This window comes from Haliotis rubra, unplaced genomic scaffold, assembly GCF_003918875.1.
Source record: "Haliotis rubra isolate DU_JTF1 unplaced genomic scaffold, ASM391887v1 Scf414, whole genome shotgun sequence".
Taxonomy (NCBI): Eukaryota; Metazoa; Mollusca; class Gastropoda; order Lepetellida; family Haliotidae; genus Haliotis; species Haliotis rubra.
This window is the reverse complement of record NW_025767096.1, coordinates 328,313-343,995: the sequence shown is the minus strand read 5'-3', so window position 1 is coordinate 343,995 and position 15,683 is coordinate 328,313. Positions and strand designations below refer to the sequence as shown.

Genomic DNA, 15,683 nt, shown 5'->3' with positions numbered 1-15,683 from the left:
AGAATCAACAAAGGGGAGATAATTCAAGCATGAACCTCAAGGAATCCTATTCCTATTCTGTCCTCCATCCTATAGTTTGGCATGAAATGCATGTGGACCCGTTTTTTGTAAATACAATGTATCTCTTCATCCAATGACCCAATCGATCTCAAACTGTGCAAGTGGATGTTTTGTCAGACAACCTAATCACATTGTAAATCACTGATTTTATGCATTTGTATTAACGAATCTGTCTATGTAACTGTCAACAAAATAAACAGCAGAACGCAAACTGCTTGCAGAGGGAGGGAGCCAATGACCTGATACAGCGGCAGTGTTGGGTCATAAAGGTCAACGTTCGTCAATGTAGGTCAGCTATGCACGTGACAGGTATGAAGAGGTGTTCATTTCTAGCAAATAGCCGGCAAATGACATCTCTGATGACCCTGATGTCAAAAGAATCTAACTTTGGATGCCTACCTTTTTGTACAAGGTTTTGTTTCTTGGTTGTTGGTTTATTTTTCACAATTTTTAGCACGATGTTCTTTTTCATGCCAAGAGCAAAAGTTGTACATTTCATGTAATCCGACACGTTATAAATCTTTTTGCTACATTTGCTTTCTTTTTAAAAACTTCAACACATTTCTAATTAAATGTTTAGCATCATCTGAATAAGCTTTCATGATGACAGCTAGAAGTAGTCAATGCAAATTATCCAAACGGTCTATCACTGTGCAGTGCACAGGTAACTATCATGAACTGCACGTGCATTTACCTTTATGACCCAACACTGCCGCTGTTACAGGTCATTGGCTCCCTCCCTCTGCAAGCCGTCTGCGGTCTGCTGTTTATTTTGTTGACAGTTACATAGACAGATTCTTTAATACAAATGCATAAAATCGGTGATTTACAATGTGATTAGGTTGTCTGACAAAACATCCACTTGCACAGTTTGAGATCGATTGGGTCATTGGATGAAGAGATATTTACAAAAAACCGGGTCCACATGCATTTCATGCCAAACTATACATGAGGACAAAACAGAATTGGAAGCTTTATTTGAAATAATTCCATAATAATTCCAGTCATAACAACATTAACACAAGGATACCAGCCATCCCGGCTTGTAGACATCAATTTCTGTGTGCGACAAACTTTTGGAAATAAGTTTGGTTTTAACTTTCTGTCCACGGAGTACAATCTTCATACGAGGTTTCAGGAACAGGATGCTGCAATATTCCTGGAACAAAAAGTACAGAACATGGGAAACATGGTTATCTTTTATATACTTCAATCTGACACAAGTGAAGTGGTCTGTATTCATATTAATAAAAATAAATTCAAGTCCATATTCTTTCCTATTGCTGAAGATATCGATCATACCATATGTTTAATTTACATTGTTAACTAAGATTCTTCTCTTTTTTTTGTTTAATGCCACACACAGCACTATTTCAACTATATAACAGCAATGTGTAATTAATTGGGTCTGGACCAGACAATCCCGTGATCAACAGCTGAGCATCAATCTACGCAAATGGGATACGATAACTTGTGTCAACCAAGTCAGCGAATCTGAACACCCGATCCTGTTAGTTGCCTCTTATTACAAGAATGAGTTGCTGAAGACCAATTCTAACCTGGATTTTCACAGGTGTGTAAACTAACAGGACTGCTAAACAAGCAATACATCCATATAACTGACCCTGAGAGAAGTCTTGAACTCTGGAATGGTTTCCTGCATGGGCCTATACACTGTTGTCATGTCCATGGCTAGCGTCTCTGGATTACGAATGTCTAGTGGGTCACTCTCGAAGTCCAACTCAGGGCTTCCTGATTTGGAACTGCAACATTTACCATTATCAAGTAAAGGAGTAAAGTTCATACATTACAAAACATGCAGGCATGGATAAATCTATTATAAGGACCTATCGTTTTCATTTACAAGATGAGAGCTAGAGACAAAGAAAATTCCTTCAGGATAACCTTTTCAAGTCTACACATTGTCATTCAAGCCTTGCTGGATTTTCAGGTCAGAATATGTTCCACGTGCATGATGTACCTAAATACACATCATAACAGACAACTAATATTGGAACTATCTACACACTGTATGACAGACTGTGCCAAATGGCACCAAGACTCCATTATTTACAGAATGTTGTCATGAAGCTGCAATATTGCTGACTGCAATGTGAAACAAGATCCATTCACTTTAATTATTAATTTCATAAGGACAAATAAAAAAACCATTATCATTCCGATTACACCTCTATAAAATTTAGGGTAGGCAGGTAGGATTTATTTATTTTTACATTTGTTTTTAGGAGTATAGTACAAATTAACAACACATTTATCAATGTGTAATTGTTCATTCAATCAAGTTTGCAGCCATCATGTCAACTTTCTCTATCAGAAATACCAATGTCCGTCGGTGCCAGGAAAAAATCAATGGAATCCGAAATCGTATCTTATTCATAATGCTTAAATAAAATAGGGTCGGCACCAGAATTCAAGGGTCGGTCTGGTAATCGGAACAACATGTTTTTTAGGCCTAATGGAATAGTCTTTACCGTTTCAAGTTAAAGATGAAACTTTTGGTCCCAGTCTTGAGCCTCTCCAGACTAAAGAGTTCCGTGAGAAGACTGGACTCTGTAGTAAATGGTGAGTACTTGAGGATTGCTGCCAGGTTATTTTGGGAGCTGCCACTGTGAATTTTTTTATGTCAACTCGGTCAAGGAAATCAACACATCCTGAACTACAGTGAATATCAAGGCTTAGTGTCAGCGAGTTTAAGATGGGTACAGTGAAGTGTCAGCGAGTTTAAGATGGGTACAATGAAGTGTCAGCGAGTTTAAGAGGGTACAATGAAGTGTCAGCGAGTTTAAGATGGGTACAGTGAAGTGTCAGTGAGTTTAAGATGGGTACAGTGAAGTGTCTGAGAGTTTGATTCAGGATACTCAAGGTGACAAAAGAAGCACTACACAGTACAAAGTGCATAAATATGATCCATGTTAGACTAGGATCAATGGCAGAATGGCACAAATCTCAAAATATGATAGATCCGGTGTTTCCACAAACATGGCATGTAACATTACCATGGTTTTCACAAACATGGCATGTAACATTACCAAGGTTTTCACATACATGGCATGTAATATTACCAAGGTGTCTACATACATGGCATGTAATATTACCATGGTTTTCACAAACATGGCATGTAATATTACCAAGGTTTCACAAACATGGCATGTAATATTACCAAGGTTTCACAAACATGGCATGTAATATTACCAAGGTTTCACAAACATGGCATGTAATATTACCATGGTTTCCACAAACATGGCATGTAATATTACCAAGGTTTCCACAAACATGACATGTAATATTACCAAGGTTTCCACAAACATGACATGTAACAGTACCAAGGTTTCCACAAACATGGCATATAATAATGACAGTGTTTCCACATACACGTCATGTAATTACGTTATGGGAGAAAGGACGTGCATACCCTAAACCCAACAACATGCCTCAAGTCTTACTTATACTGGCATGGATTTGAAAAAATCAACTAGGCAGACTCTTTCTAATAACAGCATTGATATTCAAGTATCTACTGCAAAGTACTTATGACCAAATTTGCCTTTCAGTCAGGTAAACTAAATATGTATACAGTGTTTGCAGTTAGTGAATGAGTGAGTTTAGTTTTATGCCCCTTTTAGCAATATCTTCCACAAATTCAGGTTAAATGTCATCATTAAATGATATCCACGTTTGACATTCACCTCACCAAGCCACAAAACATGTCCACTCAGCATTAACAAAAAGTGTAAAGAAATAGTTTAAATACCACAAGCCAACAATAATTAAAGGATATTGGAAGGTAATTCCCAGGTGATGATTGGCACCATGACTGTCTCACACCCCGTCTTGGACAGGTAAGTCTGGGATAGCATCCCAATGCTGGTGGTGTGTACATGTCGGGTGAAGACGATCGCATCCTGGCCAAGTCGCATTGAACCAGACTTGAAGCCATTTCCATAATGCCCAATTGGTTTATGATTCGATTTCTCATAAACATCTTTCTCACAGAATCCAAAACTGAAATGCATCAATATGATATATAAATCAGACAGTCAATGAACAAACATGCTCCAAGGCACCATATATATTCAGGGGGTTGGTGTGGGCATGATGAGGAGTGAGTGAGTGAGTTTTAGATTTACGCCGCACTCAGCAATATTCCATATATATGGTGGTTGTCTTAAATAATCGGGTCTGGACCAGACAATCCAGTGATCAACAGCATGAGCATCAAGCTGTGCAATTGGGAACCGACGACGTGTCAACCAAGTCAGCGAGCCTGACCACCCGATCCCGTTAGTCGCCTCTTACGACAAGCATAGTCAGCCTTTGTGGCAAGCATATCTTCTTCTTGTGAACAAGTCTTGGATGTGTTATTTGTTCTTTCAGGTAATTATACAACATAATGTAATTTCTACAATTAGGTTATATTGTCAGGATCATATTTACATGTTTATACGTTGTATTCATGTGGAAAGTCTAAAATAAGGTGTAAAATAGTAAGTGATAGATTGGCGGGTTTCACGGACGCCGTCACCGGTTACGACCTTGTCAGTAATTTCTTATTAGATAAAACCAGGAATTACAGTTGCTGTAAGTAGGTTTGATATGTGTAAAGAATATGAAGGATTGTAAGTTTCATTGATTTATTGGTGTTTTTAATAAGCAAAATACTTGCAAGTCCAAAGCAGATAATCTGAATGAGTTATCTCCCAAGCAAACGAGGTATCGTAAAATCCAAGATAGCCCGCGCCCATGATTGTTGAATAGTTATTGCTTACGCTCATCAGTGTTTACACTGATTAGGGTTCTACAAAGGCAAAGAACATTATATTCGGGGTTGAACATCGTAACCGGAAAGTGCTTTGTTTATGCATTTAATAAAATGACTGTCATTATTTGTTAGATTGGATGAATTATGAAACTTTTCAGTCGATGAGATACAAACTTAAATCATGATGTTTTTTTATGAATTATAATGTGTAGTTTCATAACATGTAATGATATTATCTTCAAATATTAATGTTACTGTTTATGAATTAGATTTATAAATCATAACAGTAGTAAATCGTTGACCATGGTGCCTTTGATATATCGTTATTTCTGCAATGACTTAAAGAGTTATAATTACATAATTAGTTATAATGCAATTTAGCATTGCCTTGATGCATATCTATTATTCAAGTAATGATAAATATGTCATAATCACCAGAATTAATCTCTTGTTTAATTACCATTTTATGCCTTTTGTAATTACGTTTACAAAGTTCATGGTTAAGGCTAAGATAAAGCAAGTTGAAGTTGTTCTATTTTATGGTGTAGAATTCTTTGTAACTTTCATTAAGCCATGGATTGCTGAAGCCCTATTCTACCCCGGATCTTCACGGGTCGGCATGATGAGGAATGACAGTGGGGTGGGGTTGTGTGCAAAGATTTTTCCCAGACTGTGTTATAATTATGTGAAAACATGTGGGGTCATGTGACGCAGTTTCCCACCAAAACAGCTAAAGGGAGATAACACTGGGTGAGTGATTTTACGTCCGCTTTTTTGAAGGGAGCTTCAAAAGGGGATTCAAGTGTTCCACTATCATTCGCAAAAAGGAGACAAGCAATTAAGCATGAGTCAGGATAAGGAAACATAACAAATTTGTTCATGTTATTTTTATTAAATCTCAATGAAACGATCGGTTTGCCTCAACATCGCATATACACACTGTCTAGGGATAGTGGTATCATATTTCAGCGTAAAATACATCAGCATAAAGAGTGAAACATACCTCAGCATTTTCAGCAGCTTGTCCTCGTCAAGCCCATTTCCATTGTCAGCAAATGTAATGCACTGAAATCCACCGATCTCTACCTTGTCAATCCACAACTCGGAGGCATTTACATCAGGATCATAGGCGTTATCTAAAACAAGATGAACTTATGTTAACTCATGACTGCTGGTTTGTTTGTTGTTTAACACATATTCCATCTATACAACAGTGCAGGCTAAATGATCAATAATCAAGTCTGGACCAGGCAATCCAGTGAATGACATTGATCAAGACTCAAAGAACATCATTCCTCTTGTCAGCAATTTCCAAAGACACCATCAAGAACCAAGAGCACACAATCAAGTGTAAAGCTACCAATGTCCTGTCCACCATCAACAACGGGCGTCAAAGGAGCCTACAAGACGACATTTACATGAGGAAATACCAGCCAGCCATGAACAGAGTGACCAGGAAATATCTCACAGCTCTTAGGAATTACTGATTTAATCATTCTGTGCTTGGGACTTATTGAATATATTATTCTGTGTTTGGGACTTATTGATTTAATTATTCTGTGCTTGGGACTTATTAATTCAATTATTCACCCAGTCACATTTCCTTGCAGTCATTAAAATCATTCAGGAGAAAGAAAATACTCTGGTTCATCATAAAAAAGATGTTGACATGTTGATTGATTAGGTAGATGGCAACTCTGTAGCAGGACTAGTGTCATTTCCTTGTGGACTATCACTTTTACCATTATAGGTAGACAGCAATTCAGCAGCAGGACATTATTTAGCTCAAGTGAAAATAAAATACAGTCGAACCCTGTTTATCTGTACATTTTGGTTACACTCTGAAATCGTCCGGAGAGCGAGGCACCCGGTTAACTGGATCAAACAAGCAAAATGCATCGACAATGTATATTGAAAATTTATTCATGTATGTATACCAATTAGTCAATAGTCAAAACATATAATCATAACATATAAATGGATACCAATAAACTTTCTTTCAGCACGTTGATTCACGTTATACATTTTACATTGTACATCTTACTTGACTCGATATCACATTATTTCCTTAAAATGTCTGTGATAGATGTCTGCTTCCTTGGTTTTATTTCTTCACGTCTCTTCACCAAGTCCATCAATAAATTCACTGAACCTTCGTTGCCATTACATTCGTAGAAGGTCAACAGACATGACAACTGCTTGTTGTTCATCGTCATCTGACTGGTCATCTGTCGGTGGCTGCAGCGTGTTGATGATTTTTTCGTCGCTGTCACTTCGTAGTAACTTCTGCATCAAATTATGCAGCTCAGCTTAATCCTAATCCTAATTAACATGTGTTTTCGTTACTAATGCAGGGGTGGAAATAACTTTAAAATTGCTACTGTACTCCGGTACAGTGGCACATGTAAAATCACTTGCCCTGATGATTTTTCCACTATACCGGCCTTTTTTGTTGATTTTTTAAATAATTAACATTGGAAAGTCAACTGGACACCGGTACAGTGTGATATACAAATTTGCTTGCCCGATAGAAAACAACGCTGGACTCGGGCGTCGGGCAATGGGTTATTTCCACCCCTGTAATGAGATGTCCTCACACCTGCCACCACTGAAGTGACATGCGTCCCTAGTGTTTTGATGGGTAAGTAATCAATTCACATCAAAGGCTGTCGAATTACAACAATGAAGGCATACAAATGCACATGTGCACAGATCTTTCACCGGATAACTGGATCATTTTTCAATCGAAATCTATGGGAATGGTTTGAAACTTCTCCGTCCGGTCAAGAGGAGTCGGGTTTACAATTACTGAAGGCAATTTCACGGGTCCGAAGGCAGGGTTTCCGGATATACGGGAGTAAACAGGGTTCGACTGTACATAATTTATTGACAGTGCACTGTTACTGTGGCAGATTCAAACTTGTTATAATCATATACATACCTATTAACTCTGCAATGGCACTGAATGGCCATGTATGACTGGTTGAGTTGGCATGGAGGAAATTTGGGCTGACCTGAAAAAGCCAAAATAGATTGAGAAATCTCACATAACATGAACCACTAAAAGGGCAAGTAACCTGAAAAAAACATTAAATGATAATGACTTTCTTACAAATATCAATTGCCTATATATATTTAACCAATGTAACAGGGAGAAAAATTGACAATGATCCGGAAAGGTTTTTAAATCTCCAAGTAAAAGTGCTGCACATGCACACTTTCACATGTTTTGTGTAGGTTTCCAAAACAAACCTATCAGTTAACAGTAGTTTATTGACTGGATGATATTTGTTTGCCATGATAATCAATCTTGTGGTTCTTAGCTGCAATGCTTACTCTGTTTCTTCTATTTCTGAAAATCCCATAAAACAGTTACATAAAATGTTGAATGTGAGAAGTGACCTTTGACCTTCACATTGTGACTAATTTAAAAAAAGGTTAATGTCTGTATGACTGTTTGCACTCCTCATAACAGAATCACAAAATGTTGTGAGACGCTTGAACTTCCTCCTCCTTGTAGCAGTCCATTCTAAGTAGATCTTCAAGGCTCTGACTGGACACAGGGACAGGTCGTGTGTATCATCCGGCCTGAGTCCAAGTCCCATCTAAGTCCCAGGTGGACTGCAGTCTGCTCTCCAGAGTCCAATCTGGTTTGTCTCTAGTTGAGGGCGTGTATCTCTGACATACGAGCAGCTGTAGCTAGGGCAAGGAGGAACAGTGTCTTCTGAGTTAGCAGCTCAAAAGTAGTGTGTCTCAGTGGTTCGTAGTCGTAGATGTTGCAGCACTACGTTTGAGGTACCAGGCTGGAGCTCTAAACTTCTGCTGCTGGTCTTCAAGCTTGAATGACCTCAGTAGGGTGACGAGTTCAGGTACTTTGGTGAGCTTGACTCCCATATTCATGGTGAGTACAGAGTATGTCAAGAGTGTAGATCCCTTCAGGTGTCTTGTAGCTCTCAGATGACACACATACTCTACTACTTGTGATGTGAAGCTTTCACGGCCGAAAACCCCTTGTGTGCAGCAAACTGGTCGAAACTCTTCCACTTATCACAGAAGTTCCAAGTGTAACTGCCTTAGCTGCTCTGGTGGAGTACCCTCTTCTTTTCAGGAAGTGTAATACGTTCCATGTGTGTAGCTGGAGTCCTCTTGGATTGCCGGGAGGTTGCCTTGTGTGAGGGTGGATCAGTAGATTTGGCCAAGGTTCTCCCAGGAGCTGTATTAGGTCTGGAAACCAGGTTCTCGCTGGCCAGTAAGGTGCGACCAATTTCAGTCGTAGGACTTCGGTCTGGGCAAATTTGTTTAGAACTTGTGGTAACAGGATCGGCGACAGGAGCGCATAGGCGTTCGGTCCCTCCCATGGTATGGCTAGAGTGTCAAGAGCCCAGGCTTGAGGATCTGGTACCGGTGAGACTAACATCTCAATCTGGTGACTGAAGCATGTCGCAAACAGATCTATGAGGGGATGGCCTTGGCCTTCGGACATCATGTGGTTGACTAGCCAGCCCAACTGCATCAGTAGATGGATCGTAAACTGCAGTTGACGTCTGAGTTGATCTGCTAGTTGATGCGCCTGGATACAGGAATCGTAGATACTTCCTCAAGGCCGGGTGAATGGGGATGTGCAGGTAGGTGTGTTGCAGATCAATGTTGGCTAAGTTATCGTTGGGTCTGATGATATGTCGCAGTTGTGGTAAATGCAGCATCTTGAACTTGTCCGGTTTCAGCAAGTAGTCTAGGTTGAAACGCTTCATGTTGCAGATGAGGCAAACTTCTCTTTGGAGTTCTTCGGTACCAGGAAAATTGGAGAGTAGAAGCTGGGGGTGAGACTGCATTGATCCAGGATCTCTACAGCGTTCTTTGCGAGCACCAAGTCGATAGCCTCAGTCAACTTGGTGTGTTGTAACTCTGGGTATCTGTGCACCTGCAGATTAACAGTGAGAGGATGTATCGCCTTGAGCTGGACCTCGTACCCTTTGCACAGCACTTGAACGACGTAGTCGTCTTCTAGTAATCTCCTATTCTCCCACTAGTAGTAGCCTAGACATCCACCCACGGTTGGTCGTTGCACAGGAACGGCTGGGTGTGGAACGGACCAGACGTTCCGAACCTGAACTTCACTGACGGGATGACCGGAAGTTGCCAGAGGAGGACCTCTGGCCGGTGTGAGCTCTGGAGTTGTCGGATGAGCAACGGATGACGGATAGTTCTTGTAATCTTCTACTTTCTACTTTTCGCCAGCTTCTAGAGATCATACCCCTCCCTGAGAAGAGACTTAATCTTAGAGAAGGGTGGAGTTGCTGTCTCTGCAAGAGTGGCAGAGACGGGAATAACCCCAGAGGGAGACTAAAAAATATTCAGCAGACAAGGGAATGCTAGCATTCCCGGAGGATGGTAGAGGCGACAACTCACGATCAGATGACTGGGAAACGCCCTTGTCAGCGGCGACCCTGTTGAGACGAGACTTGCTGTGTCTACAAGAGCGGCAGAGACGGAAATAACCCTGGAGGAAGACTAAAAAATCAGCAGACAAGGGAATGCTAGCATTCCCGGAAGATGGCAGAGGCGACAACTCACAATCAGATGACCCTGCTGTGACGCCTAAGTTTTTCCATAGTCTTGCGTAAACAGGATAACAAAAATTAATTAATTGCAAATTCTGATAAATGTGCACAATATTTACAACGTGAGGCAAGAGAACACGATGCGTTAACGCAAGAAGAACACACAGTCGCTGAGATGCGTAACCTGTATTGTTTACATGCCATCATGTAGAAACAGTCACCTGAAATGGAGGGAGAAAACCTCAGAAATTAGCCATAATTTAAGCAAATAAATACATCGTTATGATAATAGAAGGTCCTAATATACAATTCACTGCTTTAATTCAAATTCTGGCCAAAAGTATAAAGGACATAAGCCGTAAAAGGGACCCAGGAAACCACCCAAGCGGACGAAGGAGAGAGTGATGAGAGCATGGCTCAGGTCACATGGGCGGACTTTTGGCGGGAAAGTGGGGCTCCCGATGGGTGAGTGAATTTTGTCTGTTCTTGGGAACAAAGGGATTCAAGTTTCCATGTAACTGTCGAAAGGGAAAGGGAGATAAGCAATATAGCATGAATCAGGATAAGGAAAAATAACTGAAATATTTTGGCATTTTATAAATTTCAATTTTCAAATATTTTACATGACTGTAAAATACTGTTTTATACACAATATGATATACATTGCTCAGGTGAAACAGGGGTTGAAAACTACCATTGCCCTGGTCAAGTGGAATTCTCCGGTTGGTCAAGTAAATGTACACATTAAACTTTACCGTGGTACAGTAGTGCCAAACTGCTGAAATGTTTGGATGAATGTAATTTGAGGATTAAATAAAAATGCAATTGCTACCAACTAACGCCTATGTTGTATTTTCCAAGTGTATTCTTAGAAGGACTTGCATTGCATATTTTCAATCGCCATTTGCAATGTTTAGATTTATTAGCTGTTCTGTTGTTTACAATCGATAAAGATTATTTGCAAAAGAAACCAAATTGTTAATTGATCAAGTGAAATTGATATTTAGTCAAGTGGATTTTTAATGTTTACTGGACCTGTGTCATGTGGAGTTTTGAAAAAAAATTCAACCCCTGTGAAATCTTCAGGATCTGTTACAAGTAAAAAACATAATGGACCTCCAATAGAATAGCTTCGCCCCCAACCCTAAACCTCATCTGGAGGTAAACAAATTCTATAGTCACACCAAATACATTTCCAAATTAATTTACCCATGAAGGTCCGGATTAGAATATTGATCTTCAGTAACCACGCTTGTCGTAAGAGGCGACTAACAGGATTGGGTGGTCAGGCTCGCTGACTTGATTGACACATGTCATCGGTTCCCAATTGTGCAGATGGATGCTCATGCTGTTGATCACTGGATTGTCTTGTCCAGACTCGATTATTCACAGACCGCCGCCATATATCTGGAATATTGCTGAGTGCGGCGTAAAACTAAACTCACTCACTCACGCCAAATTAATTCTTTGATAGCACGTCATTTTATTTTGGTTGATCAATGTGACCATAATATTGACAAAAGCAACCAATGTTGGCGCAGCATTGATTGTGCGCTAGTCGAGATTTCAGAGATTGTCAATGATCAGTGCCCTTTAAAGGACTACCCGGATGATATCCCAGATTTCTGGACTAAGTTTGCGATCTCAGCTGCACCACCCGCAAGAGCAATAGTAGTTTAAGGGCGTAACCTTACATTGATCAACAATGATAAAATACAGTTTCTTCTTGGAATTAATTGGAAAACGTAGTCATCTTTTTACCCATTAATATTTCCATGTTCATCAGTCTAAGTAAACAGTAAACTTAGTCTCAGTATTATTCGTTACACTGCTATACTGAGTCTAACAAACCCTATTAGAATGTTGCGTCAGCTAATCTTTTGAATTGACCAATGAGAACACAGCTTACCAAATCGCGAAAGTTAACATTCGCAAAACTTTTACCTCTAAAAGTTTGAATGCTATTTTCCATGCGATAGCCTCTGAGTGATACACATGGAGGATGCGATTATTTACAACAGTCGCTGAAAATAGCGTTTTTGTCTATATTCCAGGATGTCATCTTGCGAAAATATTAGCTAATTATAACCATGTCATTAGAAATCCCTAAGTGTATATACTGCAGCTCAAATATCTGTGTCTTATGCGGATTTTTGTTTGTTTAGAGACCAGTGTCGGCGACCAGGAAGAGAAAATCCAAAAGAAGTTTGTAAGTCCTGCCGAACCCTAAATAGCATCCTCGATAATCTCCAGGGTATATGTTCCAATAAATCTCCACAAATACCCTGGATGCATCTATGGCTCGGCCCGATAATTCTGTTACCTCCCGTTAGCTGGCTCCGCATTCTCACAGTAGCCAATCAGCTAAGCCGCTGTAACAACCGAGCTTGCCAGTGTCAACAAAGATAGCGGTCGGAGGCGCAGAGTACCTCTGTAAGTGCAACAATTGTGTTGCCAAGTTTAATCGGTTAGATAATTTAAGAAGCGAAAGTGAGTTGTGACTGGTATGCTCAACTTCCCAGCGTAGACACCAGATTGGATAAAGACAGCCAAGGGAGGTAATAAAATCATCGGTCCGAGCCGTAGATGCATACAGGGTTTAGTGGAGATTTATCGCAACGAATTCCCTGGAGATTATCGAGAATGCCTAAATAGTAGCTGTTGTCCGATTGGTTACATCCGCTTGGCCGTCGAGCGTTCGATTGGACTGTCTGACGCGACCTTCTACTATGGTTTGTTAGACTCAGTATAGCAGTGTAACGAATAATACGGAGCCTAAGTTTACTTAGACTGCATCTTCATTATCATGATAACAAATAATATTTTGAAGATTAACTTCATCTGCCTGTAAATAGTGTTAGGATTGAAAGAAAAACGAGGTCAATGTACATCTTTATATTTTTGCCTTATAATCCTTGCACCGAAGAAATTTGAGGAGAAAAAAATTAAAGTGGAATGATTTTGTTGAATGCTACAAAAAGTGAATAAACATAAAATACAAATATCAAAATTAAAACCGACTAGAGTTGTGGCAATAATATCAGGAAATATGCCATAATAATTATATCAGGAATATGCCTTTCATATGCAGCTGACAAAGGGACCTCATGTCATGTATCTTTCAAAGGTCTAATGTGGAAAAATTGTATATAATGTTAAAAACTTGTCCTATATTGTACATCTCAACTTCTAAAATGCCACACAAACAAGTTCGCATATTGCATAACATGTACAAGCGAGTCCGGTAATTCCGTGCGTCCGGTAATTCTGCGCAGCTGCAATAGCGTACTTCCGTATCGAAGGTAAACATCATCTGCTACCACATTTACACTTGAAATCGGGACATTTCTACAAGGGACTGGCTTTTAATCACTAAAGGTAAGTAAATAACAGTAATTGACAGATAAATTGACAGTTTTATAAAAATTTCTTCAGACTTTCAAACCTTTTTCTTCATTATTCATAATTAGATTTAATATGAAACATTCTTCCTTACATTGATGAAGTGATTTTTGAAAATAATCTGGCCCTAATACGCTTCCATACTTCGGATCTCCAGCTGGATGTTATGCGCATCAGTTGCTGCGCAGAATTACCGGACAGCAAGCGATGTTGTCAGAACGCTGGTAAGGTCAACTGTATGGCATAATGCAACGTTAGAATCTTATAGTCGCCAATAAAACATATATTTCTAGGTAAATATGATGCATACCAGCATGTTTATTCACGTAAACCACAAAAAATAAGAGAGACGTTAGTTGCCGTATTGTGATCGATGTGCTTAGGTCCGCGGAAGTACCGGATAGCATTGTAATACATTTACATCATACCTTCATTTATATATATGTTGAGTATTTACTCCAGACATGAGAAATGCTAAATGGGAACCTTTGTCAGGTAATCTGAGTGGTGTTATCACTAATTATACCTGTTAACTGACCATCAAGTGAATGACGACAAATAAACAGATGTAGGTTTATACCACAAAACATGGGTTACAGCAAGGAAGTAAGAATCGCTGTATTGAACGCAATTTTCATTGCCGATAGTAGATAGATTGTTGGCGGGAAACAGGGAACTCTCCGGAACAGTGCCGGTCCAAATTGTCAACAGTCAGTGACAGTATGTTGCCACCAAAGCGTGATAAATTTAACTGGTGCTCTTGCATTTTCTACATGGGACTATGTCATTTCGAACACGTCTTGGGATAGTTCTTCCTAACTACAGAATTATAATATTTAGACGATGTTTATTTCGAACGTCATCATGAACATAGGCTAACGCAACACTGTCACACAGCTGTCTATCATGACAAATAAAGGTAAACAATTAGTTCATTCATACACTGGAACCTCTATACAAAGAAACGAAATAGAAGACTGCAGTTTCCTTCATGCTCAAAGCATTTGACAAATGTATTTGTTTTGGGAGCACATCAACCAGAACTGTAAGTTTTACATGTTTAAAGGCATACATATGTCTTTTGAATAAATCTAGATAATAAAGCACAACCGACCGGGGGATGACTATTGTACAGAACAACAACTTTCACAGAGTTACTCTGACAGTTTGCTCATAAACATCTACTAACCTTACTGAGGGGAATCCCTCCAGTGAGATTCGCCATTTTGTTTGACCCGTGCACCGTACGGGTTCTTTTAGGACCGAGATGGCTCAGAGTAGTTTCTCATGGAAACGTCAATATTTTATTGATAAATAAGACGTAGGCCTTATTTGATTATCATCAACAGTTAATCACATTTTTGCAATGGCTTGAAATGCAATATTCTTTTCAGTCACACATCTGACACATTATTTTGTCCAGTCGGTTCTCATCCAAATAGAAAATAAAGGTGGCGCTGCAGGCGCTCGCGCAAGTTTCGATCAGGAATGCCTCCGAGTGTACGAATGTATGATGCGAAACGGACGTTGTTCAAGGCAGAGGAGTCGCTCAAAAGACATTTACCGTTTCACATGCTAGCAGACAAGAATATGTACAACTAAGGAAATGGATTAAAAGTCTTGACAATAAATGCAACATTGACTTAGAACCATGTGAATTTATAGGTATGGTGAGACTCCGAGACTATTATATGGTCCCTGGTATGGGATAGGTGTAGAACTTAGATATTAAAAGATATCGATGCTACCAGGTATTACAGGGTAGTCTACATTTGATCGGTTGTTCATGCTGATGTTGAGTTTTAGAAAACAATAAGTGAAGACACTACTTACAAACCGTTGATTTTCCTGTACCTATAATACATATGTAGCATCGGATC

General features: G+C 39.5%; 1 protein-coding gene across 2 annotated transcripts in view; it reads right to left on the bottom strand.

Moving 5' to 3' along the window:
- Window positions 1-15,200, bottom strand: part of LOC124288278 (MORC family CW-type zinc finger protein 3-like) — a 32,530-nt gene extending 17,330 nt beyond the window's left edge. For both annotated transcript variants that reach the window (XR_006901407.1, XM_046724793.1), the window contains exons 1-7: window positions 14,993-15,200; window positions 7,782-7,854; window positions 5,844-5,976; window positions 3,860-4,083; window positions 2,553-2,703; window positions 1,685-1,823; window positions 1,091-1,219 (exon numbers count right to left, since the gene is read on the bottom strand). Coding sequence is in view for 1 of the 2 variants with exons in the window: in XM_046724793.1 (XP_046580749.1) it covers window positions 1,091-1,219; window positions 1,685-1,823; window positions 2,553-2,703; window positions 3,860-4,083; window positions 5,844-5,976; window positions 7,782-7,854; window positions 14,993-15,028 (885 nt within the window). In the remaining variant the exon portion in view is untranslated. The remainder of the gene's footprint in view (window positions 1-1,090; window positions 1,220-1,684; window positions 1,824-2,552; window positions 2,704-3,859; window positions 4,084-5,843; window positions 5,977-7,781; window positions 7,855-14,992) is intronic.
- Window positions 15,201-15,683: the final 483 nt, after the last annotated feature.